The 27,399-nt window shown below is 44.9% G+C and overlaps 1 protein-coding gene across 3 annotated transcripts in view; it reads left to right on the top strand.

Annotated features, from left to right (window-relative positions):
- LOC140739680 (sodium/iodide cotransporter-like) overlaps positions 1-27,399 on the top strand; it is a 256,000-nt gene that overhangs the window by 75,050 nt on the left and 153,551 nt on the right. For all 3 annotated transcript variants that reach the window (XM_073068058.1, XM_073068059.1, XM_073068060.1), the window contains 3 exons: positions 5,126-5,255; positions 7,648-7,736; positions 19,737-19,849. In XM_073068058.1, coding sequence (XP_072924159.1) covers positions 5,126-5,255; positions 7,648-7,736; positions 19,737-19,849 — 332 coding nt within the window. The remainder of the gene's footprint in view (positions 1-5,125; positions 5,256-7,647; positions 7,737-19,736; positions 19,850-27,399) is intronic.

Below are 27,399 nucleotides of genomic sequence, written 5' to 3' on the forward strand. Positions count from 1 at the left end.
AAGGGAAATTGCAATGGTATGAGAGAGGAGTTGGCCAAGTAATTTGGAAGGAGCTGCTGGCAGGGATATCAGCAGAGCAGCAATGGTGTGCACTTCTGGGAAAAATGAGGAAGGTGCAGGACATGTGTATTCCAAAAATGAAGAAATACACAAATGGTAAAATAGTATAAATATGGCTGATAAAGGAAGACAAAGTTATTGTAAAAGCAAAAGAAAGGGCATCTAACAAAGCAAAAATTAGTGGGAAGATAGAGGATTGGGAAGTTTTTTAAAACCTATATAACCATATACAACAATTACAGTATGGAAACAGGCCATCTCGGCCCTTCTAGTCCGTGCCGAACTACACAGTTCTACAAATGTCGATCTTACAGGAGAACAACCAAAAGAATCATTAGAAGGGAAAAGATGAAATATGAAAGCAAACTGGTGAATAATATCAAAGTGAGTAGTAAAAGTTTTTTTAAGTATGTTAAAAATAAAAGAGAAATGAGAGTGGATATATGATTGCTAGAAAATGAGGCAGGAGAAATAATAACGGGGGGACAAGGAGATGGCTGATGAAGCAAATGAATATTTTGATCAGTCTTCATTGTGGAAGACACTAGCAGCACGCCTGATGATGTAGTGTGTGAAGGAAGAGAAGTGAATGCAGTTACTGTTAAAAGAGAGAAGGTGCTCAAAAAGCTGAAAGACCTGAAGGTACATAAGTCACCTGGACTAGAAGAACTATGCCCTAGGGCTCTGAAAGAGGATGTGTTAGAGATTGTAGAGGCATTAGAAATTATCTTTCAAAACTCATTACACTCTGGTGAAGTGCCAGAGGTCTGGAAAATTGCAAATGTCACTCCACTCTTTAAGAAAGGAGGAAGGTAGCAGAAAGGAAATTATGAACCAGTTAGCCTGACCTCAGTGGTCGGGAAGATGTTGGAGTTAATTGTTAAGGACGAGGTGATGGAGTACTTGGTGACACATGATAAAATAGGACAAAGTCAGCATGGTTTCCTTCAAGGAAAATCCTGCCTGACGAACCTGTTGGAATTCTACAAGTAGGATAGATAAAGGGGATGCAGTGGATGTTGTATATTTGGACTTTCAGTAGACCTTTGACAAGGTGCCACACATAAGGCTGCTTACCAAGTTAAGAGCCCAAGGTATTACAGGAAAGTTACTAATGTGGTTAGAGCATTGGCTGATTAGGAGGAGGCAGCAAGTGGGAATAAAAGGATCCTTTTCTCGTTGGCTGCTAGTGACTAGTGGTGTTCCGCAGGGATTGGTGTTGGGGCCACTTCTTTATATGTTGTATATCAATGATTTAGATGATGGAATAGATGCCTTTGTTGCCAAGTTTGCAGATGATATGAAGATTGTTGGAGGGGCAGGTAGTGTTAAGAAAACAGGTAGGATGAAGAAGGATTTAGACTGATTAGGAAAATAGGCAAGAAAGTGGCAAATGAAATATAATGTTGGAAATGCATGGTCATGCACTTTGGTAGTAGAAATAAATGTATGGACTATTTTCTAAATGGGGAGAAAATCCCAGGTATTTGAGATGCAGAGCAACTTGGGAGTCCTTGTGCAGAACACCTTAAAGGTTAACTTGCAGATTAAGCCAGTGGTGAGGAAGGGAAATGTCACGTTAGCATTCATTTCAAGAGATCAAGAATACAACAACAAGGATGTGGTGTTGAAGCTTTATAAGGCACTAGTGAGGCCTCACCTTGAGTATTGTGATCAGTTTTGGGCCCATCATCTTAGAAAAGATGTGCTAGCATTAGAGAGGGTCCAGAGGAGGTGCACAAGGACAATTCCAGGAATGAAAGGGTTATCATACGAAGAATGTTTGATGGCTCTGGGTCTGTACTCACTGGAATTCAGAAGGATGAGGGGGATCTCACTGAAACCTTTTGAATGTTGAAAGGCCTAGACAGAGTAGATGTGGAAAGGATGTTTCCCATGGTGAGAGAGTCTAGGATAAGAGAGCACAGCCTCAGGATAGAGGGGCGCCCTTTCAAAGCAGAGATGTGGAGAAATTTCTTGAGCCAAAGGTGGTGAATTTGTGAAATTTGTTGCCACATGCAGCTGTGGAGGCCAGGTCATTTTGTGTATTTAAGGCAGAGATTAATAGGTTCTTGATTGGACATGGCATCACAGATTACAGGGAGAAAGCCAGGAAATGGGGTTGAAGAGGAGGAAAAATAAGGATCAGCCATGATTGAATGGCAGAGCAGACTCGATGGGCCAGATGACCTAATTCTGCTCCTATATCCTATGATCTTATGGAAATTTGTTAACTTTACAGCAGCAGTACAATGAAATACATGATAAATAAACAGGGAAAAATGAGTTACATTAACTATATCTATATATGCATATTAAATAGTTAAGTTAAAACAAGTAGTGCAAAATATGAGAAATAATAAAGTAATGATGTAGTGTTCATGGATTCAATGTCCATTTAGGAATTGGATGGCAGAGGGGAAGAAGCTGTTCCTGAATTGCTGAGTGTGTGCCTTCAGGCATGTGCACCTCCTACCTGACCGTGACAGTGTGAAGAGGGAATGTCCTGAGTGGTGGGGATCCTTAATAATGGACACCACCTTCCTAAGGCAACACTACTTGAAGATGTCTTGGATATTATAGAGGCTGGTGCCTATGATAGAGCTGACTAATTTTACAAGTTTCTGAAACTTATTTCGATCTTGTGCAGTAGCCCCCACCCCATGCCAGATGGTGATGCAGCCAGTCAGAATGCTCTCCACTGTACATTTGTAGAAGTTTCTGAGTGTTTTAGATGACAACCAAATTTCATCAAACTCCAAATAAAATATAATCACTACCTTTCCTTCTTTATAATTGGATCAATGTGATGGGACCAGTTTAGATCCTCAGAGATCTTGACACCCAGGAACATGAAACTGCTCACTCTCTCCATTTCTGATCCCTCTATGAAGATTGGTTTGTGTTTCCTTGTCTTACCCTTCCTGAAGTCCACAATCAGCTCTTTCATCTTACTGATGTTGAGTGTAAGGTTATTGCTGTGACACCACTCAACTGACGACTATACCTTGCTCCTGCATGCCCTCTTGTCATCATTTGAAATTCTGCCAACAATGGAATCCACATGTGGCCTTAGATTTTTGGTGTAAAGGGTGAGGGTGTGGACAAATTGGAGTCTGAGGATGGACAGAGAAACCACACAGGACAGATGAAGCTCGTTCACTGGGAAATAAAATGGATTAATGATAACAACCCCAGCAAAGTCCAGTCCAGTATCAAGGGGCTAAATGTGTACTGTGGTTTTCACCCATTGCATCATTGTCAGATTCCTGGCTCCAGCAACACAAACACCCTAAAACAATTTCTGTCCTATCCCCTGCTATTCACATACTCCCCTTTTCTATCCATATAATCCTCAAGCCAAACTTCCACCCCAATCCATATTCTCTTCCCAATTCCTGCACTCTCTGCATAACACCCACACCCTAAACTCCTCCCACAAAATACCAGAAATACTCAGTGGTTCAGACGGCATCTGTGGAGAAAGAGACAGGGTTAACATTCATCTGAAATTAAATGTAATCTCTTTAGGGAATGGGGGCAGGTGGACAAAACAAGGGGAATATCTGTGATAGGGTGGAGAACAAGATGTGCATGCTGCCATCTGGGAGAGAAGGGGACAATTCACGATGCTGGGCCTATTTATCTAGAGAAGGTGGACAGTGAGAAAGATGGAACTCAGAGGAAAAGGGGGAGGGATGGAAAGCTGGAGCTGATATGTGTCATATGGGGACAGGAGGCTGGACCCAAGTGCAAGACGCAGGCACTGAAGTACTAGGGGCAAGACGGGAACACTAAACGGTAGACAAGATGTGGTGACCGTGTTGTGCGTGAGGGACATTCAAGGTGATTCTGGGGTTCTGGGATAGTCTTAGAGTTCAGGCAAGGCAAGGCAGGATCCCGGAGTTCAGGCAGGGTCTAGGAGTTCACTGGATAGTCCACATAACTCCTGGGCAGGGCCCAGACCTCCCAGGCAGGAACACAGGGGCCTGGGCAGGTCACAGGACACCTGGGTAGGTAGTGGGGCACAACCCATCAACAACAAGAGATAGGTAGGGGCAGAGACCTCTGGGCAGGCCACATAACTCCTAGGCAGGGCCCAGACTTCCCAGGCAGGAACACAGGGGCCTGAGCAGGTCACAGGGCACCTGGGTAGGTTGCTGGGCACAACCCATCAGCAGCAAGGGATGGAAAGGGGCAGAGTCCCCCACTAGGCAACAGCAGTCCAGCCAGGCTTGCCCAACAGAGGCAAGGGATAGGAAGGGAACTAGGTCCAGGGTGACTGCCAGACTTCCTCAAAGAACTCATCTTTAACAAGGGGAACTCCAAGCCAGGGCAACCAGAGGAACAAGATAAGCAGAATAAACCCCAACTCCACTCCGTCCCAGAGCCCCCTATATACACCGCCAACCGATGGGCTTCAGGTGCGCCTCCTTGAGCCCCAACAAGTCACGATAATCCACAGGTGTGACTAATTGGGCTCAAGGGCGAAAGGAGGGACGGCTACAAGACCCGGAGTCCGAAGTCTGCGGACTGGATCAAGACCCGGAATGCAGGTTCCAGACCGGACCATAACAATATGTAGCAGATCCCATAACACCTGTGGAGAGAGCTGTCTCAGTTCGAGAACCTTTCTTCAGAACCCCCTAATCCTGACCATTTGAAATGTAAAGACAACAGGAACAATAGTTGTTCCCTGAGCCTGGCCGTCATTCAATACTGGATATCACAGCCAGGTTACTACTGTTTCGCCATTTCCCCTCATGCATTTTGTCACTGAAAATTTTGTTATATTCAGTGGCCTGGTGACCACAGTTTACTGACCACTTAAGAAACATTTCAGCTCAGTCCTAAATAACTCACCCCCAGCCTAACCTTCTGACACATGTTTGAAACCAACCAGACCAGAGGAACAGTCCCACACCTAACCTCCTTTCCTATCTCCTCACTCCTCTCTCTATCTCTTTCCCCCTCCCTGTTCACCCCTCGTGTGAGCTGGAGAATTTGGCAGCACTCACTGACCTTGGTGTAGAACAAGCCTCACTCTACCTTTCTTTGATACTAGTGCCATCTTCATCAACCAACTGGGCCTCTGGAGTATTGTGACCAGTGCAGCCGCTTGTGGTATCATCGCATTTGCTCTGTACCGAGACTGTGACCCAGTGATGGCAGGTCATGTGACTGCACCTGACCAGGTGAGTGCAGCAGGTCCGGTCATGTTACTGCACCTGATCAGGTGAATGCAACATATAAAACAATTCAATGTGTTCACCGTTACACAGAATATCTTAATATATCTCCTCCACACACCATCCACAACCTTCACACACCCTCCCCATTAGTTCACACCCCTCTCCAACCTGTCACATCCCCTCCCCATCCTTTTACAACACTCCCACTGTTCACAACCCCTCCCACCAGGTCACACACCTCCCCACCCATTCACACCTCCTCCCCATCTGTTTGCAACTCCTCCCACCCATTCACACCTCCTCCCCATCTGTTCGCAACTCCTCCCACCCATTCACACCACACCCCACCAGTTCACATCCCCTCCCCACACTTTCGCACCCTTTTCCCACCCATTCACACCCACTCCCCACCCGGTCACACTCTTACCACATGTTCACACCTCTAACCACCTATTCAATATTCCTCCTCACGTACACACCACTGCCCATCCATTCACCACCATCCCCACCCAGTCACACTCTCACCACCCGGTCACACCCCTCCCAACTATTCACACCCTTTCCCATTCATTCATACTCCCTCCTCACCTGTGTGCACTACTCCACACCCATTCACACCCCTCCTCATCTATTCACACCCCCTCACCCTACCCCAATCGTTCATAGCCCCTTTGCTCTGCACCCAGTTGCTCACACAACCCCGACACTTTATACAACCAACCGTCCACATCTTGCCACATCTCTTTCTCTCCACCGTATGGAGGATCTCCATCTGTAGTGAGTGGATGTGGATTATGGAGATGCTGTGCTGTTTGTACCACTCTGCTTTAAGCACATGGGGGCTGTGTCTTGGCAGTTGTCTGCACTGGGCACTGGGTTCTGGTTCAGCACTTGTCTGCACTGGGCACTGGGTTCTGGTTCAGCACTTGTCTGCGCTGGGCACTGGGTTCTGGTTCAGCACTTGTCTGCGCTGGGCACTGGGCTGTGGTTCAGCACTTGTCTGCGCTGGGCACTGGATTGTGGTTCAGCACTTGTCTGCGCTGGGCACTGGATTATGGTTCAGCACTTGTCTGCGCTGGGCACTGGGCTGTGGTTCAGCACTTGTCTGCGCTGGGCACTGGGCTGTGGTTCAGCACTTGTCTGCGCTGGGCACTGGGCTGTGGTTCAGCACTTGTCTGCACTGAGCACTGGGCTGTGGTTCAACACTTGTCTGCACTGGGCACTGGATTGAGGTTCAGCACTTGTCTGCACTGGGCACTGGATTGTGGTTCAGCACTTGTCTGCGCTGGGCACTGGGCTGTGGTTCAGCACTTGTCTGCGCTGGGCACTGGGCTGTGGTTCAGCACTTGTCTGCACTGGGCACTGGGCTGTGGTTCAGCACTTGTCTGCGCTGGGCACTGGGCTGTGGTTCAGCACTTGTCTGCACTGGGCACTGGGCTGTGGTTCAGCACTTGTCTGCGCTGGGCACTGGGCTGTGGTTCAGCACTTGTCTGCGCTGGGCACTGAGCTGTGGTTCAACACTTGTCTGCGCTGGGCACTGGATTGTGGTTCAGCACTTGTCTGCGCTGGGCACTGGATTGTGGTTTAGCACTTGTCTGCGCTGGGCACTGGGCTGTGGTTCAGCACTTGTCTGCGCTGGGCACTGGGCTGTGGTTCAACACTTGTCTGCGCTGGGCACTGGATTGTGGTTCAGCACTTGTCTGCGCTGGGCACTGGATTGTGGTTTAGCACTTGTCTGCGCTGGGCACTGGGCTGTGGTTCAGCACTTGTCTGCGCTGGGCACTGGGCTGTGGTTCAGCACTTGTCTGCGCTGGGCACTGGGCTGTGGTTCAGCACTTGTCTGCACTGGGCACTGGGCTGTGGTTCAGCACTTGTCTGCGCTGGGCACTGGGCTGTGGTTCAGCACTTGTCTGCGCTGGGCACTGGATTGTGGTTCAGCACTTGTCTGCGCTGGGCACTGGATTGTGGTTTAGCACTTGTCTGCGCTGGGCACTGGGCTGTGGTTCAGCACTTGTCTGCGCTGGGCACTGGGCTGTGGTTCAACACTTGTCTGCGCTGGGCACTGGATTGTGGTTCAGCACTTGTCTGCGCTGGGCACTGGATTGTGGTTTAGTACTTGTCTGCGCTGGGCACTGGGCTGTGGTTCAGCACTTGTCTGCGCTGGGCACTGGATTGTGGTTCAGCACTTGTCTGCGCTGGGCACTGGATTGTGGTTCAGCACTTGTCTGCGCTGGGCACTGGGCTGTGATTCAGCACTTGTCTGCGCTGGGCACTGGATTGTGGTTCAGCACTTGTCTGCGCTGGGCACTAGATTGTGGTTCAGCACTTGTCTGCGCTGGGCACTGGGCTGTGATCACCTCCATTTGCCTGCCTCACCTTTTCATTCTCCTTACAGCTGATGCCTTACATGGTGCTGGATATTTTTCGGACCTACCCTGGAGTTCCAGGCTTGTTTCTGGCTGCAGCCTTCAGTGGAACACTAAGGTGATGTGTGGGGTATAAAGGGCATTACAATGTTTTGTGAAGTGTGAAATACATATACTTTAGTTCATGATCTAAGTGAAGAGAGATCTTTTAGAACAGAGGTAAGGAGGACTTCAAAGGATATGGTGAGAAGGCAGGTGTATGTGGTTGAGTGGGATCCAGGGTCAGCCATGATGGAATGGTAGAGCAGATTTGATGGGATGAATGGCCTAATTCTGCTCCTGTGTCTTATAGTCTTATGGTCTAAGCCATGAAGCCAAATTTATTTTGCACTGAGTTTCCCTGAACAGGGTTCATATGTCGAACCTGCAGTTGACCACTGAAAGAGACTATTGATGGGCAGTTGGTCAAGACATTAGCCCAGTGAATTTGCCTCTGGGGTCCACCATAAACCTTCTGCAAGTGTTGATGTTTGTGCAAGCTGTGCGGTGACCATTTGGTAGTAATCACAGTAATCCCTTTCATCTCCACTTCCAACCCATTCAGGAACATGACCTAGTAATTGATCAGATTGTATTTTGATTTGAAAAGGCAACAATTGATTAGGCACAGTCATCAAGGGCTGTAGCATTGGCAATCATGTCTCCTAAAATTGAGTGAGTTTTAGAACATAGAACACAGGCAATATAGCAGACTACAGTACAATAATCTCTTAAATGTCCCTAATGCATCTGCCTCTACTACCACTCCCAGCAACGCTTTCCATACCCCCACCCCTCTCCGTGTAAAAATCCTTCCTCTGACACCAGCCTCTTCCATATACTCCCCTCAGATCAGCTTAAAAATATGTCCTTTATGGCACAAACTCTTAGGCACGTGGATGATAGAAAATGGAGGGTTATGTAGGAGGGAAGCATTTTGAGTAAGTTAAAAGGTCACCACAAGATCATGGACCAAATGGTCTGTACTGTGCTGTAGCGTTCTATATTCAAATCCCACAACATCACATGGAAATACTCCACTGTTCCTTCACCTTCACTGGATCCTACACAGGAACTGCCTCCCAACAGGACTGTAAGACCACCTTCAGCAGCAGAAGGATCACTGTTCACAGAAGGCATATGACACCTTGTTCTCAAGAGTAAGTATGGATTAGCAACAAAAGCTGCCCTTGTCAGGGATGCCCAGGTCCCACTTGCTAACCAAACAACTCATTAATGTCATATCCAGAGTCTGAGCACATGCTACAGACCATGAACACACTAGCATGGCAAAGTCAGATAGACTGGAGAGTTTGTGGACTATCTCATGCCAATCACCCAAGAGTGACTGACTGATTATATTCCATATATTTCAAAATCAGAAGCCTGTTTATTATCACTGACATATGTTGTAAAATTTGTTGTTTTGTGACAGCAGTAGAGAGACATAAAATACACTATAATTTACAAAAAAAATGAACAGTGCAAAGACAAATAACAAGCTAATGTTAATGTGTCCATGGACTATTCAGAAATCTTTTGACAAAGGGGGAGAGGCTGTTCCTTCATTATTGAGTGCGGCTCTTCAGGCTCCTGTACCTCCTCCCTGATAGAATAACAAGAAGAGGACTTGTCCCGAGTAGTGAGGCTCCCTAATGATGGGTGCTGCCATCAATGGTGAGAGTCTTTAATGATGGGTGCTGCCATCAATGGTGAGGGTCTTTAATGATGGGTGCAGCTTTCAATGGTGAAGGTCTCTAATGATGGGTGCTGCCATCAATGGTGAGAGTCTTTAATGATGGGTGCAGCTTTCAATGGTGAGGGTCTTTAATGATGGGTGCAGCTTTCAATGGTGAGGGTCTCTAATGATGGGTGCAGCTTTCAATGGTGAGGGTCTCTAATGATGGGTGCTGCCTTCAATGGTGAGGGTCTTTAATGATGGGTGCAGCTTTCAATGGTGAGGGTCTCTAATGATGGGTGCTGCCTTCAATGGTGAGGGTCTTTAATGATGGGTGCAGCTTTCAATGGTGAGGGTCTTTAATGATGGGTGCTGCCATCAATGGTGAGAGTCTTTAATGATGGGTGCTGCCTTCAATGGTGAGGGTCTCTAATGATGGGTGCAGTGGTTGGGGAGAGTCTGCAGAGAGATATAGAAAGGTTAAGTGTGTGCACAAGGGTCTGTCAGGTGAAGTACCATGATGGTGTTTACTTATTTATTTAGAGATACAACACAGTAACAGGCCCTTCCGGTCCAACGAGCCCACACCGGCTAATTACATACATGTAACCAATGAACCGAGGGACCCTCTGGAATCTGTGAGGAAGGGCAGTGGCTGCTGTGTCATCCCAAATGCGATATCATCAACTCTGGGGGAAAAGTGGATGATCAGATTGTTACTTAAATGGTGAAAGATTGCAGTTTGCTGTTGTGCAAATGGACTTGGGAGTGGTTGTACATGAATCACAAAAATAGGTATAATAGGTTATCAAAAAAGCAAATGCAATGCTGTCCTTCATTGCTAGAGGGATTGAATTTAAGAGCAGGGAGGTTATGCTGCAACTGTACAGGGCAAGCCATGCCTGGAGTACTTTGTGCAGCTCTGCTCTCCTTACTTGAGGAATGATATACAGGCTTCAGTGACAGTGCAGAGAAAGTTTACCAGGTTGATTCTGGAGGCGACAGAGTTAACTTATGAAGCGAGATTGAGTCTCCTGGGGCTCTGCTCACTTGAATTCAGAAGAATGAGTGGGGATCATACAGAAACATATAAAATTATGAAAAGGATAAATAGGATAGAAACAGGAAAACTATTTTTAATAAGAACTAGGGGACATAGAATCAATAATCACTGGAGTAGATTTAGGATGGATATGAGGAGAAACTGTTTTTCCCAGAGATTAGTGAATCCGTGGGATTCTCTGCCTAAGGAAGCAAAAGAAGCTCCCTCATTAAGTATATTTAAAACACAATTCAGTAGATATTTGCATAGCAGGGGTATCAAGGATTCTGGGGAAAAGGCAGGTAGGTGGAGCTGAGTTCATAGCCAGGTCAGTCATGATCTTACTTAGTGGTGGAGTAAGCCTGGCAAGCCAGATCGCCAACTTCTGCTCCCAGTTCTACTCTACTTTACATAGAGTCCATTTGGCCATATTACGTTTATGTCAGGTATCAGAGCAAACTCATTAGTGCTTTCCCCCATGTTTCCCTGTAATTCATTCTCTGATGCCCCTTATCACCCCCAGTTCTCCTGCCTCCCACCTATGCTAGGTGCAATTGAGGGGTAATTAACAAGAAGCAATTAACCTACCAATCTACAAATCTTTTGGCTGTGGGTGGAAAATGAAGCACCTGGAGAATTCCACCTGGTCACAGTGAGAACATGCAAATACCTTTTGGCATCAGGAAGTCAGGAGAAGCAATGGCAATGCCCTTTAGGTCACTATACATGTTATTACCTGTAGCTATCCTCAACCAGCTGCATTTTTCAGGGAAGTAACCCTATTCTTGGTAGTCACCACTTTCACTATTTGTTCTGTGATAGAAAATCAGACTCTGGGATCTGATATGAAACCAGAAAATGAACCAGAGGCTCAACTCCTGCTCACCACACCTTCATGCAGTTGCTGAACTCATTCTCACAAATTATGTCTTCATTCCACATATTCTTCCATCAAAGGTGTAGCTGTGGGAACTGACAAGGGTTTAGTTCTGCCCATTACTTCATGGACATATGGAATAATCCATGTTTCAGCCCTACGTAAGTCCCTATCTGTTCCTCACTCATCAATGACCACACTGGGAATGTATCCTGCTCTTATACTGAACTTGGGAATCTCATACTCTTGCTGCTAATTGTTACTTCACTCTCACTTTCACACAATTTTTCTCTAAATCTTCCCTTCTCTTGAATTCTTTATCTCCATCTCAGATATGATTAGTGATCAATATCTATTACAAGCCCACGGACTTACAGCCACCTGTCTACAGCCTCTTCCACTTACTTCCTGTAGTGACTTCTCTATACAGCATCATATCCTCCCTGGGGATGAGACTTTTCATACCAAGGCTTCCAAAACCTGGTTTCCCCTCCATCAGTGCTCACAAGGTTCTCAATCCCATTTCTTTTATTTCTTGCTCCTCTGTTCCAATTCCCTCTCCTCCCACCTTAGGCATGGATAGGTTTTCCCACACCCTCAAACCTCCACTCTATCTGCCTCCATAAACAAAGCATCATCTGGCATGATGTTACCATCAGTAGTGCAATACCACCTCAAAAACTTTCTCATAAGATCATAAGATACAGGAGCAGAATTAGGCCATTTGGCCCATCGAGTCTGTTCTGCCATTTCATCATGGCTGATACAATTTTCCTCTCAGCCCCAATCTCCTACCTTCTCCCCTTATCCCTTCATGCCCTGACCAATAAAGAGCCTATCAACCTCTGCCTTAAGTATACATAAAGTCCTGGCCTCCACAGCTGCCTGAAAAAAGAATTCCACAGATACACCTATCACTGGCTAAAGAAAGTCCTGCTCTTCTCCATTCTAAAAGGACACCCCTCTACTCTGAGACTGTGTCCTCTGGTCTTAGACTCTCCCACCATAGGAAGCATCCTCCCACATCCATTCTACCAAGGCCTTTCACCATTCAATAGGTCTCAATTAGGTCACCCCTCATTCTTCTGAACTCTAGCAAATACAGGCCCAGAACTATCAAACGCGCTTCATATGACAAGCTATTCAATCCTGGAATTATTTTTGTTGACCTTCTTTCAACTCTCTTCAGTTTCAGCACATCCTTTCTAAGATAAGGGGCCCAAAACTACTCACAATACTCCAAGTGAGCCCTCACTAGTGCTTTATAAATTTTCAACATTACATCCTTACATTTATATTCGAGTCCTCTTGAAATGAATGCTAACATCACATTAGCTTTGTTTACTACAGACTCAAACTGCAAATTAACCTTTACGGAATCCTACACAAGGTCTCCCATGTCCTTTTGTGCTTTAGTGTTTTTGTATTTCCTCTCCATTTAGAAAATAGTCAGCCCTGTCATTTTTTCTGCCAAAGTGCATGACCATACATTTTCTGGCATTATATTCTGTCTGCCATGTCCTTGTCCAGTCTCCTAATCCAAGTCCTTCTGTAGCCTCTTTACTTCCTCAAAATTACATGCCCTTCCACCTATCTTCATGTCATCTGCAAACTTTCCAACAAAGCCATCAATTCCATCATCCAAATCATTGGCATATAACATAAAAAGATACAGTCCCAACACAGACACCCTGTAGAACACCACTAATCATCAGCAGCCAGCCATAAAAAGGCTTCCTTCATTCCCACTCTTTGTCTCCTGCCAATCAACCAATGCTTTATCCATGCTAGAATCTTTCTTGTAATACCATGGGCCAATAGCTTGTTAAGCAGCCTCATGTGTGGCATCTTATCAAAAGCCTTCTGAAAATCCAAGTGCATAATATCAAAAGATTCTCCCTTGTCTATTCTGCTTGTTATTTCTTTAAAGAATTCCAACAGATTTGGTAGGCAAGATTTCCCTTGAGGAAACCGTGCTGACTACATTTTATTTTATCATGTGCCTCCAAGTACCCTGAGACCTCATCCTTAATAATCGACTCCAACATCTTCTCAACCACTGAGATCAGACTAACTGGCCTATAGTTCCTTCCTTCTGCCTTTTTCCCTTCTTGAAGGGTGGAGTGACATTCACAATTTTCCAATCTTCCGGAATTTCCAGAATCTAGTGATTCTTGAAAGATCATTACTAATGCCTCCACAGTTTCTTCAGCTACCTCTATCAGAACCCTGAAATGTACATCTTCTGGTCCAGGTGACTTATTTACCTTCAAGTGTTTCAGTTTTCTAAGAATCTTCTCTGGAACTTCCACCATACTGCTAGTGTTTTCCACAGTGAAGACTGATGCAAAATACTTATTCAGTTCATCTGCCATTTCTTTGTCCCCCATTACTACCACTCCAGCATCATTTTACAGTGGTCTGATATTCACTCTCATCTCTCTTTTACACTTTATGTAGCTGAAGAAACTTTTCGTATCCTCTTTCACATTACTAGCTAGTTGATTTTTGTGTTCTACCTTTACCTTCTTAATAACTTTTTCAGTTGCCTTCTGTTGGTTTTTAAAAGCTTCTCAATCCTCTAACTTCCCACTATCCTTGCTCTATTGTATACCCTCCCTTTGGTTTTTATGTTGACTTTGACTTCTTTTGTTAGCCACAGTTCTGTCATCTCGCCTTTAGAATACTTTCCCATCCCTGCCTACTTCAGAATTGTAAAAAGACCATTCCTTCCATGGTCGCTGGTCCTTTCTTCCTACTTCAAGCATCTTCCATTGTAGTTCAAGGGATGCAAGACCTGATCTTATACCTCTTCCCTCTGCTCTATCCGGAGTCTGCGATACTCCTTCTGGATGAAACAGCAATTCACTTGTATCCCTTCCACTGTGTATCCTGCACTTCATACTCCCAGTGTGGACTCCTCTGCAATGGAGAAAACAAACCCCAATTGAGCAACTGTTTGCAGAATAATTTCATTTCATCCTCAATAATCATCATGTTGTTTGCCACAGCAGGAGCTCAGCCTACTCCTGCACTTGTCCTGCCCAATGTAATCGTGAAGAACAACATCTTCTAACCAGGTGCACCACAGTGCTTTGGACTTAACACTGAATTAAACAATTCCAGTTTATCAGCCTCTTCTGTTCATGTTAGAACTGATGACAGGTGTCCAATTGCAGCATTCCCTTGAGGAATGATTTACCATACATCTCCACAGATGCTGCCTGATCTGCTGAGTGCTTCCCTCAATTCCTGTTTGTATTACTGTTTCTTCCACTCTACAGACAGATTGAATAAATTGGATTTATTTCTGTACAACAGACAGTATATGATTAGTCATGTGACACTCAAATATCAAAGTTCAAACTAAATTTATTGTTGAAGTACATATGGATCATCATACACAACCCTGAGGTTATATTAGAAATATAGAAACATACCACTACCTAATTCTCCACTTATTTTTGTATCATCTGCAAACTTTGCCACAAAGCCATCAATTCATTATCTAAATCACTGACAACAATGCAAAAAGTAGTGGTCCCAGTACTAACCACTGAAGAACACCATTAGTCACTGTCAGCCAACCAAAAAAGGCCCCCTTTATTCCTACTCGCTGCCTCCTGCCTGTCAGCCATTCCTCTATCCATCTCAGTATCTTTCCTATAAAGCCATAGGAGTTTATCTTGTTAAGCAGCCTCATGTGTGGTACCTTATCAGATGCATAGAAACATAGAAAACCTGCAGCACAATACAGACCCTTCGGCCCACAATGCTGTGCCGAACATGTACTTACTTTAGAGATTACCCACGGTTACCCATAGCCCTTTATCTTTCTAAGCTCCATGTACCTTTCCAGGAGTCTCTAAAAAGACCCTATCGTATCTGCCTCCACCACCATTGCCGGCAGCCCATTCCATGCCCTCACCACTTTCTGCGTAGAAAGCTTATCTCTGACATCTTCTCTGTACCTACTTCCAAGCACCTTGAAACCGTGCCCTCTCGTGCTAGCCATCCCAGCCCTGGGAAAAAGCCTCTGACTATACACATGATCAATGCCTCTCATCATCTTATACACCTCAGTCAGTCAGAATATTCTCTGACTATTGCCATAGGGTCGGTGCTAGGCCCGCACCTGTTGGTGATATAAACAATCAGGAAGCAGGGACAGTGTAACATTTCTAAATTTGCTGATGACACTAAATTGTGCAGTGGTTGGGGAGAGTCTGCAGAGAGATATAGAAAGGTTAAGTGTGTGCACAAGGGTCTGTCAGGTGAAGTACCATGATGGTGTTTACTTATTTATTTAGAGATACAACACAGTAACAGGCTCTTCAGGTCCAACGAGCCTGCACCGGCTAATTACATACATGTAACCAATGAACCAAGGGACCCTCTGACAGACAGACAGACAGACAGACAGACAGACATACTTTATTGATCCCGAGGGAAATTGGGTTTTGTTACAGCTGCATCAACCAAGAATAGTGAAGAAATATAGCAATATAAAACCATAAATAATTAAATAATAATAAGTTAATCATGCCAAGTGGAAATAAGTCCAGGACCAGCCTATTGGCTCAGGGTGTCTGACACTCCGAGGGAGGAGATGTAAAGTTTGATGGCCACAGGTAGGAATGACTTCCTATGACGCTCAGTGTTACATCTCGGTGGAATGAGTCTCTGGCTGAATGTACTCCTGTGCCTAACCAGTACATTATGGAGTGGATGGGAGTCATTGTACAAGATGGCATGCAACTTGGACAGCATCCTCTTGTCCAAGATGGCAGCACACACTTGGAATGTGTGAGGAAGTGCTGCTGTGTCACCCCAAATGCGATATCATCAACTCCGGAGGGAAAGTGGATGATCAGATTGTTACTTAAATGGTGAAAGATTGCAGTTTGCTGGTGTGCAAATGGACTTGGGAGTGGTTGTACATGAATCACAAAAACAGGTATAACAGGTTATCAACAAAACAAATGCAATGTTGTCCTTCATTGCTAGAGGGATTGACCTTAAGAGCAGGGAGGTTATGATGCAACTGTACAGGGTACCGGTAAGCCATGCCTGGAGTACTTTGTGCAGCTCTGCTCTCCTTACTTGAGGAATGATATACAGGCTTCAGTGACAGTGCAGAGAAAGTTTACCAGGTTGATTCTGGAGGCGACAGAGTTAACCTATGCCACTGTAAGTCATCCCTACAATCATCAAGATTCTTTTCCCCAGTGAAAACTGAAGCAAAGTATTCATTAAGTATCTCTGCTATCTCTTCTGGTTCCATACACACTTTTCCACTGTCACACGTGATTGGTCCTATTCTCTTACATCTTATCCTCTTGCTCTTCACATACTCGTAGAATATTCTTGCAGGCATTCACAATAGTACAAGAGACACAACAGAATCAATGAAAAACAAAGAAGAAAAAGAAGAAGGAGAAGAAGGCACATTCATATTGCATGTAGATTACCAAGTAATGGAACTTGAGACTGACATGATAGGATACAGGGAATGCTTCAGAAAGTCACTATAGTAAACACCACTAGAATAATCTGAATGATCCTAGCAATTGACTAATGAGCTTATTTGGCCTTGCCATTACCTCGGGTTTTATCAGCATAAGCTGAGAAAAATAAATTAATACAACAATAATAATAAATAAATAAGCAATAAATATCAAGAACATGAGATAAGGAATCCTTGAAAGTGAATCCTCAGGTTGTGTAAACAGTTCAGTGTTGAGAGAGTAAAACTGAATGAAGTTATCCCCTTTAATCTCTGACTAACTGGTGATGAGATTTTACTAATGAGTACTGTTTTCCAAAAATGTACTAACCATCTCTTCTTTACCCTATGCTGCCTACCACAGTAACATTAACTAGTCATCCATCTCACTTCCATTTGTGGAAGTCGCTTTGTTCATTTGGAAGAGTGACTGATTTCAAAATTAATTCATGTACTATGGAATCCTTGTGGTCAAAAAAGATACAGTCCATTTACTTAGCACACATCAAGGCTACTGGAGAGATCCTCTGGAGGGAGAAGTGTTGTTATATGTCATTCATATGATGCTTTGGGCTAATCCAGTTAGTAATTTGTTGTCAGACTTGAGGGATGATTCCTGGACAGAATTCCTGGTTGTCCTGTGTAAAGTTTCACAGCCACTCAGCGAGCAGTCTGGATCTCAACGTACACCTCTAGTCTGAAGGCATATTCCTCTGATGGTCCTTCACTTAAACTCTCAAACATGAGCTCATTCCATTCTCCAACCCATTCCTTCAGTCTCTCGCGATCGTGGAAATTAGAGAATCATAGAAAATTTGTGAAATAGAAACAAAGGCCATTTGACCCTTCAAATCTGTGCTAGTTGAAACAAAGCTCCTCAACCCCTCCCCCAGCAATGCTAACTCCCATGCCACCCTGCCAGGCTGATTGTGATCTGTGGTGCTTTAAGTCACAGCTCTTTCAGACACAACCAGTTTACTCAGTGGCCTGTATCTTAGGTACACCCGTACACCCGTTCGTTATGCAGATATAGAGTCATAGAAAAGTACAGTGCAGAAACAGGCCCTTTGACCCATCTAGTCTGTGCCAAAACATACAAACTGCCTACTCCCATCAACCTAGACCAAGACCATAGCCATCCATGTAACTATCCGAACTTCTCATAAACTTTGAAATCATGTTTGCATGCATTACTGGCAGCTTGTTCCAAACTCTTATAACCCTCTGAGCAAAGAAGTTTCCCCACATGTTCCCTTAAAATGTTCAACTTTCACTCATAACCCATGACCTCTGGTTGTCGTCCCACCCAACCTCAGATGAAAGAGCCTGCTTGCACTTACCCCATCTACACCCCTCATAATTGTGTAAACCTCTATCAAATCTCCTCAATCTTCTACGTTCCAAGGAATAAACTCCTAACCATTCAATTCTTCCTTATAACTAGGTCCTCCAGACCCGGCAATATCCTTGTAAATTTTCTGTGCATTCTTTGAACGTTGTTTACATCTTTCCTGTAGATAGGTGACCAAAACTGCACACAATACTCCAAATTAGGCTCCCCAATATTTTATACAACTTCAACCTAATGTCCCATTTCGTGTACTCAATACTTTGATTTATGAAGGTCAATGTGTCAAAAGATTTCTTACCTGTGACACCACTTTCAACAAATTATACACCTGTATTCCCAAATCCCTTTGTTCTACAATTGTACTCAGTGCCCTACCGTTCATTGTGTATGACCTACTCTGGTTGGTCCTACCAAAGTGCAGCACCTCATATGTGTTTGCATTAAACTCAATGAGCCATAAACTCAATGACCTGCTGGTCTAGATCCTGCTACAAGCCACGATTGCCTTTTTCACTGTCCACTACATCCCAAATCTTGGTGTCATCCACAGATTTGCTGATCCAGTTAACCACATTATCATCCAGATCTCTGATATAGATTCACTGCCTAAATTATTTCTTCAGGACCTCCTTCCTTTATTTGTTTAATAATTGATTACAGCTTCTTCCCTACTACTGATGTGATGTCAACTGGTTTTTAATTCCCTTTTTCTCTCTTGCTCTGTGATGTTGTGGACAACTGTAACATTTATTCTTATCAAATCTGTAGGAGTCATGATAAAATCCATTGAAGTTTAGAAGATAACATTATCTCTATAGCTTCCTCCAATCCAATACTTGGCAGTTGTCAGGTATTGTTAATTCTATGATGAACAAATTAATTCTGTTCATTTCTCTGCTGTAACTTATTTTCTAAAGTTAACTTCTTTCAGTGTCCTGCCCTGCTACACTTCTAACCTATAATTTGTTACCGGTAATCTATTTCTTTAATTCTTTCACCTGAACACAAGGTTTTGGAGTAGGGGTGGACCACTCGACCAGCCTCTCCACCACTGAATGGCTGATCTGAAACTTGTGCACCTCAACTTTTCTCCCCCTCCCATATTCCTCCTTAAAAAATATTCAGACACCCTCTGAGAGAAAGATCCTCTGAATTAGGATGTTTTAAAAGAAAAATGTTCACCTCCTCTCTGTCTTAAATGGACAAACGCCTTCCCTCAACCAGTGCCCTGTTCTTCAGAGTTGTGAAGACTAAGAGGAGACTCATCAAAATTTACAGAATTCTAAAAATATTTGGCAAGGAAGAGTTGTCCCTTTCTGGAAAGTGTAGGATCAAGCGGCACAACTTTCAAACACAAGATAGGTCTAAGAAGAAGAAAAGTTTCTTCAGTCACTTTGAGAATGTTCTCCCAGTGGAGATTATGGCTCAGTCTTTGTGATTCAGTATACAGCTAAAATACATAATCAGGAAAACATATTGTGATAGATCAGCCAGGATTCCAGAAAACCCAAGGGAACACCCCCCACCCCTTGATCTAATGTTTTAATGTCCTTCCACCAGGTCTCTTTTCCAATTGCTGACACACTATAAGAGAACTAGAAATTAAAGTGTTGTTTATTTTACAGCACTGTTTCAACAAGTATTAATGCCATGGCAGCTGTCACTTTGGAGGACATCCTTAAACCCAGGATGAATAGATTGTCCAATAGGACATTGGATCTGATATCAAAGGGACTCTGTAAGTATCCACACCAACTGTGCTTTCTTTGCACCACACACCAAGAGTGAGCTTCCACTTCTGGTCACTCAGCTGACCTCTGCATTTGATGGAGGAGCAACAGATCACTGTCAGAGATGTCAGGATCAGTTCCTCACAAACTCCTTCCTCCCTCTGCTCCCTCACACCTCTTCCCCTCCTATCTCTCCCTTCCCTCCTCTCCCCTCAATCCATCCCCTCATCTCCTTCCCTCAGTCTCCTCCTCCCCTTTTATCCCACCCTCACCTCATCCCCTCCTCCCTCCCATCATCTCCTCTTCCACCCATCATCCCCTTCTCCCTCCCTCACTTCTCTCCTCTCTCCTCTCCTCTTTGAGGATGTGACTAAACACTTTGATGAAAGTAGAGTAGTAGATGTAGTGTATATGGATTTCAGCAAGGCATTTAACAAGGTACCCCATGCAAGGCTTATTGAGAAAGTAAGGAGACATGGGATCCAAGGGGACATTGCTTTGTGGATCCAGAAGTGGCTTGCCCACAGAAGGCAAAGAGTGGTTGTAGAGGGGTCATATTCTTCATGGAGGTCGATGACTAGTGGTGTGCCTCAGGGATCTGTTTTGGGACCCTTACTCTTCGTGATTTTTATAATTGACCTGGATGAGAAAGTGGAGGGGTGGGTTAGTAAATTTGCTGATGACACAAAGGTTGGAGGTGTTGTGGATAGTGTGGAGGGCTGTCAGAAGTTACAGCGGGACATTGATAGCATACAAAACTGGGCTGAGATGTGGCAGATGGAGTTCAACCCAGATTAGTGTGAGGTGGTTCATTTTGGTAGGTCAAATATGATGGTAGAATACAGCATTAATGGTAGGACTCTTGGCAGTGTGGAGGGTCAGAGGGATCTTGGGCTCCAAGTCCGTAGGACACTTAAAGCTGCTACGCAGGTTAACTCTGAGGTTATGAAGGCATACGGTGCATTGGCCTTCATCAACCGTGGGATTGAGTTTAAGAGCTGAGAGGTGATGTTGCAGCTATATAGGACCCTGGTCAGACCCCACTTGGAGTACTGTGCTCAATTCTGGTTGCCTCACTACAGGAAGAATGTGAAAACTATAGAAAGGGTGCAAATAAAAACACAAAATGCTGGCAGAACTCAGCAGGCCAGACAGCATCTATGGGAGGAGGTAGTGACGACATTTCGGGCCGAAACCATTCATCAGGAGTCAGTTTACAAAGATGTTGCCAGGATTGGGGAGCATGCCTTATGAGGATAGGTTGAGTGAACTTGGTCTTTTCTCCTTGGAGCAACAGAGGATGAGAGGTGACCTGAGAGAGGTGTATAAGATGATGAGAGGCATTGATCATGTGGATAGTCAGAGGCTTTTTCCCAGGGCTGAAATGGATAGTACGAGAGGGCATAGTTTTAAGGTGTTTGGAAGTAGGTACAGAGGAGACGTCAGGGGTAAATTTTTTACACAGAGGGTGGTGAGCAACGTTCTCTCTAATTTTTAGTAGTCAGTGTGCGCAAAAACCTTATGTTGTGCAAATTTCTTTCCTGTGACAAAAGTATGTGTGCACTGAATGCACACATGGCACTGTGTATGTAGGTTTACAAAATATTTGACATAAAACTGCACAGAATAACAACAAAATAACATACATATTTAAGTCACTCCATTATTTTTTCTCTCTCCTGTCTTTGGCATTTACCTATTCTTTGTAAATTCTATCTAGACTAATAGAACTTCCATCCAATTGACAGCTTTTGATAGCAGAATCCCAGATACTGCTTTCTTATCTTGTTAATTTTGCCTCACGCAAAATGAAGTGAATCAATCGGTGTCAGGCCACTCTTTTGCAGAATCTTGCACAGTGCAGCCAGTTCATCAAAGACATCACTTAAAACCTGTAAAGCTACTTTCTATGCGATGTTTATCAATTTCTTGTGACAGTATTTAGCCACAGGGTCATTTGACTGATCTTCTTCAAAGTATGTGATCAGTGCCTCATAATTTTTTTTTATTATTGCCTGCAATGCAAAGTGTCTAGATAACCATCTGACCTCATTAAGTGGTCTGAAAGCAACAGCTTCATTTTCAAAGGCCTCTGCAATTTCTTGACATTGAGAATCAATATTTTTTTTCAACAAAAACTTAGTAAGCAATCTACAGGATTTGAAACAGATCTTTGTAAACTTTACGATATGAACACTGTCCACCAAAGATGGCTGCCGCCACGATGCAGCTGTACAAACTGGAACAGGAAAGGTGAGGTGACGTAAATTAGTGACGTGCTTTGTGGTATTTGAAAAACTGACTAACTAGTTAACAGAAACATTTAGCTAAAAGATTATTTTCAATGAGTATAATTATTAATTACTATATTATTTTAGGTAACTAACCTTTTGTGCGCACATTAATTTCCTTTATGCGCTGGTTGAAAAACGTATGTGCGTGCACACACGCTCACAGCTTAGAGGGAACATAGGTGGTGAGTGCGTGGAATGGGCTGCTGGCGGCGGTGGTGGAGGTGGAAACAATAGGGTCTTTTAAGAGACTCCTGGATAGGTAAATGGAGCTTAGAAAAATAGAATGCTATGGGTAAGCCTAGATAGTTCTAAGCTAAGGACATGTTTGGCACAGCTTTGTAGGCCAAAGGGCCTGTATTGTGCTGTAGGTTTTCTATGTTGCTATGTTTCCTCTCTCCTATCAACCTTTCTCTTTCCCTCATTTACCTCCTTTCTCCCCTCAATCCCCACATTATCTCCTCTCTCCCTTCGTCTTCCTATGTCCCCCTCACTTCCCTCCTCCTTCCATCAAGCCTTCCCACTCTCCTCATCCCCCCTCTTTTCCTTTCCACCCCCTCCTCCCTCCCCCTCATCTCCCTACTCTCATCTCTTCCTCCCATCCACCTATCCTTCCCACCTCATCTCCTCCTACTTCCCGTCATCCCTTCCTCCCCGCTCATCCCCTCTTCCTTACCACCCTTATCTCCCTCCTGTCTCCCTTCATTTCTCCACTGTGCCTCATCTCTTCTCACTGTCTTGTACATTTCTCCCTACTGCCTTCACCTCCTTCATCCCCTCATCCCCTCCTCTGTACTTCATCTCCAATCTCATCCCCTCATCACCATCCTCCTTCCCATAATCCTGCTCCCTCCCCTCATCTCCCTCCTCCATCCCTCATCCTATCCTCTTCATCCCCTCCTCCCCTCCATCAGCCATTTCTCCTTCCCTTATCCCCTCCTCCCTTCCTCATCTCCTGCTTCTTTCCCTCATCCCCTCTTCCCTCCCAACATTCCCTCCTCTCCCCTCTTGCCCTCATCCTCATCTCCCTCCTCTCTCTCTCTCAAATACTTCTCTGTCCCACATCCCCTCCTCACTCCATCACTCTCCTCCCTCCCCTCTCCCCTCCTCCCCTACTCCCCACTCATCCTATCCTTCCTCCTCTTCATCTTCTCCACCTCCCATCCTCCCTCCCCCTCATATCCCTTCTTCCTTCCTCCTCTTATGTCCCTCCTTCATCCCTTCTTCATCTTCCTACAGCCTCTTCTCATCCACTTCACCCTTCTTCATCTCCTTCTCACATACATTCTTACCTCTTTCATTCCCTCTGCTAGCCCCTCCTGTCCTCTCCCTCCCTCTTCTTATTTCTTCGTCCCTTCCCTCATCTCTTTCAATCTTCCCTCATCCCCTCCTGTCCACCATTCCCTTGTCCAATATCTTCTCCCCTCAGCCCCTCCCTGCTCCCCTCATACCTTCCTCCCCTTTCTTTCCTGCCTCCCTCATAACATCCTCCCTCCCACAGCACCTCCTCACTCCCCTCATTCATTTCTCCCACCCCTTATGTCCTCCCAGTCCTCATCCCCTCCACCTTATCTCATCCCTTCCCCTCAACCCCTCCTCTTCCCCTCATCTTCCTCTCTTCATCCCCTCATCCCCATCATCTTATCCATCTCTCATCATTCCCTCTTCCCATCTTCCCTCTTCCCCTGCTCCATACCTTTCTCTCTCCACTCACCCCCTCCTCCCTCCTGTTATCCCCTCACCAATTCCCCCTCCGTCCCATTCATCCCCTCCTCCTGTCCCTCATACTTCCTCTTCCTCCATGCCTACTCACTCTCCTCATACTCAACAGCCTCCACTAATTGCCTCCTTGCCCCTTTATCCCCTCCTCTTTCCCTTATTCCCACCTCCATCCCCTCATCCTCCCCTCATTCCCTCTTCCCCTTCATAACTCATCGGCTCTTCTCTCCCACAGCCCCTCCTCCTTCCCCTCATTCCTTCTTCCCTCCTTCCTCCCCACATCCTCAAGTCATTAACTGCTCCCTCCCTCATAAGGCCATAAGACCATAAGATATAGGAGCAGAATTAGGCCATTTAATCAATCAAGTCTGCTTCACCATTTCATCATGACTGATCTATTTTTCCCTCAGCCCTAATCTCCTGCCTTCCCTCTCCCAATCTTCATTCCCTGACTAATCAAGGATCAGTCAACATCGCCCTTAAACATACAGAAAGACTTGGCCTCCACATCCCCCTGTGACAATGAATTCCACAAATTCACCACTCTCTGGCTAAAGAAAGACCTCCTCATCTCAGTTCTAATAGGACACCCCTCTGTTCTGAGGCAGTGACCTCTGGTCTTACACACTCCCAACATAGAAAACATCATTTACACATACACTTTATTAAGACTTTTCAATATTCAATAGGTTTCAATGAGGTAACCCCTCATTCTTCTGAATTCCAGTGAATACAGGTTCAAAGCCATCAAACATTCTTCATATCACAAGCAGTTCAAACCGGGAATCATTTTTGTGAACCTCCTTTGAACCTCCTCCTGTTTCAGCGCACCCTTTCTAAGATATGGGGCCCAAAACTGCTCATAATACTCCAAATGAGGCCTCACCAGTGCTTTATAAAATCTCAACATTACATCCTTGCTTTTATATTCTAGTCCTCTTGAAATGAATGCGAACATTGCATTTGCCTTCCTCACCACAGACTCAATCTGCAAATAACCTTTAGGGAATCCTACACAATGATTTCCCAAGTCCCTTTGAACCTCAGATTTTCGTATTTACTCTCTATTTAGAAAATAGTCAACACATTCATTTCCAAACAAGAGAAAATCTGCAGATGCTGGAAATCAAAGCAACACACACACTAAATACTGGAGGAACTCAGCAGGCCAGGCTGATCTATGGAAAAGAGTAAACATAAGAAATAGGAGCAGGAGTAGGCCATCTGGCCCATCGAACCTGCTCCACCATTCAATAAGATCATGGCTCATCTGGCCATGGACTCATCTTCACCTACCTGCCTTTTCCCCATAACCCTTAATTCCCCTACTATGCAAAAATCTATCCAATCGTGTCTTAAGTATATTTACTGAGGTAGCCTCCACTGCTTCACTGGGCAGAGAATTCTACAGATTCACCACTCTTTGGGTAAAGTAATTCCTCCTCATCTCCATTCTAAAGCTACTGCCCTGAATCTTGAGGCTATGTTCCCTAGTTCTAGTCTCACCTATCAGTGGAAACAACTTTCCTGCCTATATCTCATCTATCTCTTTCATAATTTTATATGTTTCTATAAGAACTCTCATACTTCTGAATTCCAGCAAGTACAGTCTCAGGGACTCAATCTCTCCACATAGTCTAACCCCCTCATCTCTGGAATCAACCTGGTGAACCTCATCTGCACCGCCTCCAAAGCCAGTATGTCCTTCTCCAAGTAAGAAGACCAGAACTGCATGCAGATCTCCAGGTGCAGCCTCACTAGTACCCTGTACAGTTGCAGCATAACCTCCCTGCTGTTAAATTCAATCCCTCTAGCAATGAAGGCCAACATTCCATTTGCCTTCTTGATAGCGTGCTGCACATGCAAACCAACCTTTTGTGATTCATGCACAAGCACTTCCAAGTCCTTTGGGAGTCCTATGAATCCTTTGGCATTTATAGCAAAAGGATTTGGCATTCATAGCAAAAGGATTTGAGTACAGGAGCAGGGAGGTTCTACTGCAGTTGTACAAGGCCTAGGTGAGACCACACCTAGAATATTGTGTGCAGTTTTGGTCCCCTAATCTGAGGAAAGACATTCTTGCCATAGAGGGAGTACAGAGAAGGTTCACCAGATTGATTCCTGGGATGGCAGGAATTTCATATGAAGAAAGACTGGATCGACTAGGCTTATACTCACTGGAATTTAGAAGATTGAGGGGGGATCTTATTGAAATGTATAAAATTCTAAAGGGATTGGACAGGCTAGATGCAGGAAGATTGTTTCTGATGTTGGGGAAGTCCAGAATGAGGGGTCACAGTTTAAGGATAAAGGCCTTTTAGGACCGAGATGAGGAAAAACTTCTTCACACAGAGAGTGGTGAATCTATGGAATTCTCTGCCACAGGAAACAGTTGAGGCCAGTTCATTGGCTATATTTAAGAGGAAGTTAGATATGGCCCTTGTGGCTAAAGGGATCGGGGTATGGAGAGAAAGCAGGTACAGGGTTCTGAGTTGGATGATCAGCCATGATCATACTGAATGTCGGTGCAGGCTTGAAGGGCCGAATGGCCTACTCCTGCACCTATTTTCTATGTTTCTATGTTTACCCTTCTGAGCCATAGGGTCAGGCTCTGTGCCAATGGCATGACCACTGTTGCTTTCCCCAGGTAGGCCGTCTCCCCCAACAGGAGTACTTACTGTTAAGGGGTACATCCATTGGGGTACTCTCTAGCATCTGCCTCTTGCCCTTTCCTCTTCTCACTGTTACCTACTTTCTGTCTCCCCAGACCCTGGAGTGACTACCTGCCTATAGCTCCTCTCTATTACCTCTTCACTCTCCCTGACCAGACGAAGGTCATCGAGCTGCATCTCCAGTTCCCTAACGCGGTTCCTTAGGAGCTGCAGCTCGATGCACCTGGCGCAGATGTGGCCTTCCAGGAGGCTGGGAGTCTCCAGGACCTCCCACATCTGACACCGAGCACAGAAAACCAACCTCACACACATACTTTCGGTCTGTATTCTACACAGATAACCTACCTCGCCTCGACCTTTTATCGCTGAAGCCCCGTTAAGCCAAAGCCTTCCTACTCTGTCTCCCTCTACTCTGTTGCCAGCTACTCTGATGCCCACTGTATAAATCTGTCTTCCTTTTAAACTGTTCTCGCTGTTCTCACTGGCTGACATCCACGCGCTTGCACGATCGTGCCCCGTTCAAACCACTGAAGAAATAATTCTAGTGGTTGAGTAAAAAGTCACTAAATTACAGCTAATTAAATAAGGGGTTGATGCAGGATCAGATGATATGATGTATGATGTGGGAGCTGGTGGACCCCATTGTGGTTCCTGGTGAGCACATCTGTAGCAAGCGTTGGCTGCTCGAGGAACTCAGGCTCAAAGTTGATAATCTGGAACCTGAGCTTCAAACACTGCAGCACATCAGGGAGTGGGAGAGTTACCTGGATTCTCTGTTTCAGGAGGTAGTCACACCCATTAGATTAGCTACCTCCAATTCAGTCTGTGGTCTGGGACAAGAGGCTGTGACTGTGAGTGAGGCGAGTAGTGAAATCC

This window comes from Hemitrygon akajei, chromosome 16 (assembly GCF_048418815.1).
Source record: "Hemitrygon akajei chromosome 16, sHemAka1.3, whole genome shotgun sequence".
Classification (NCBI taxonomy): Eukaryota; Metazoa; Chordata; class Chondrichthyes; order Myliobatiformes; family Dasyatidae; genus Hemitrygon; species Hemitrygon akajei.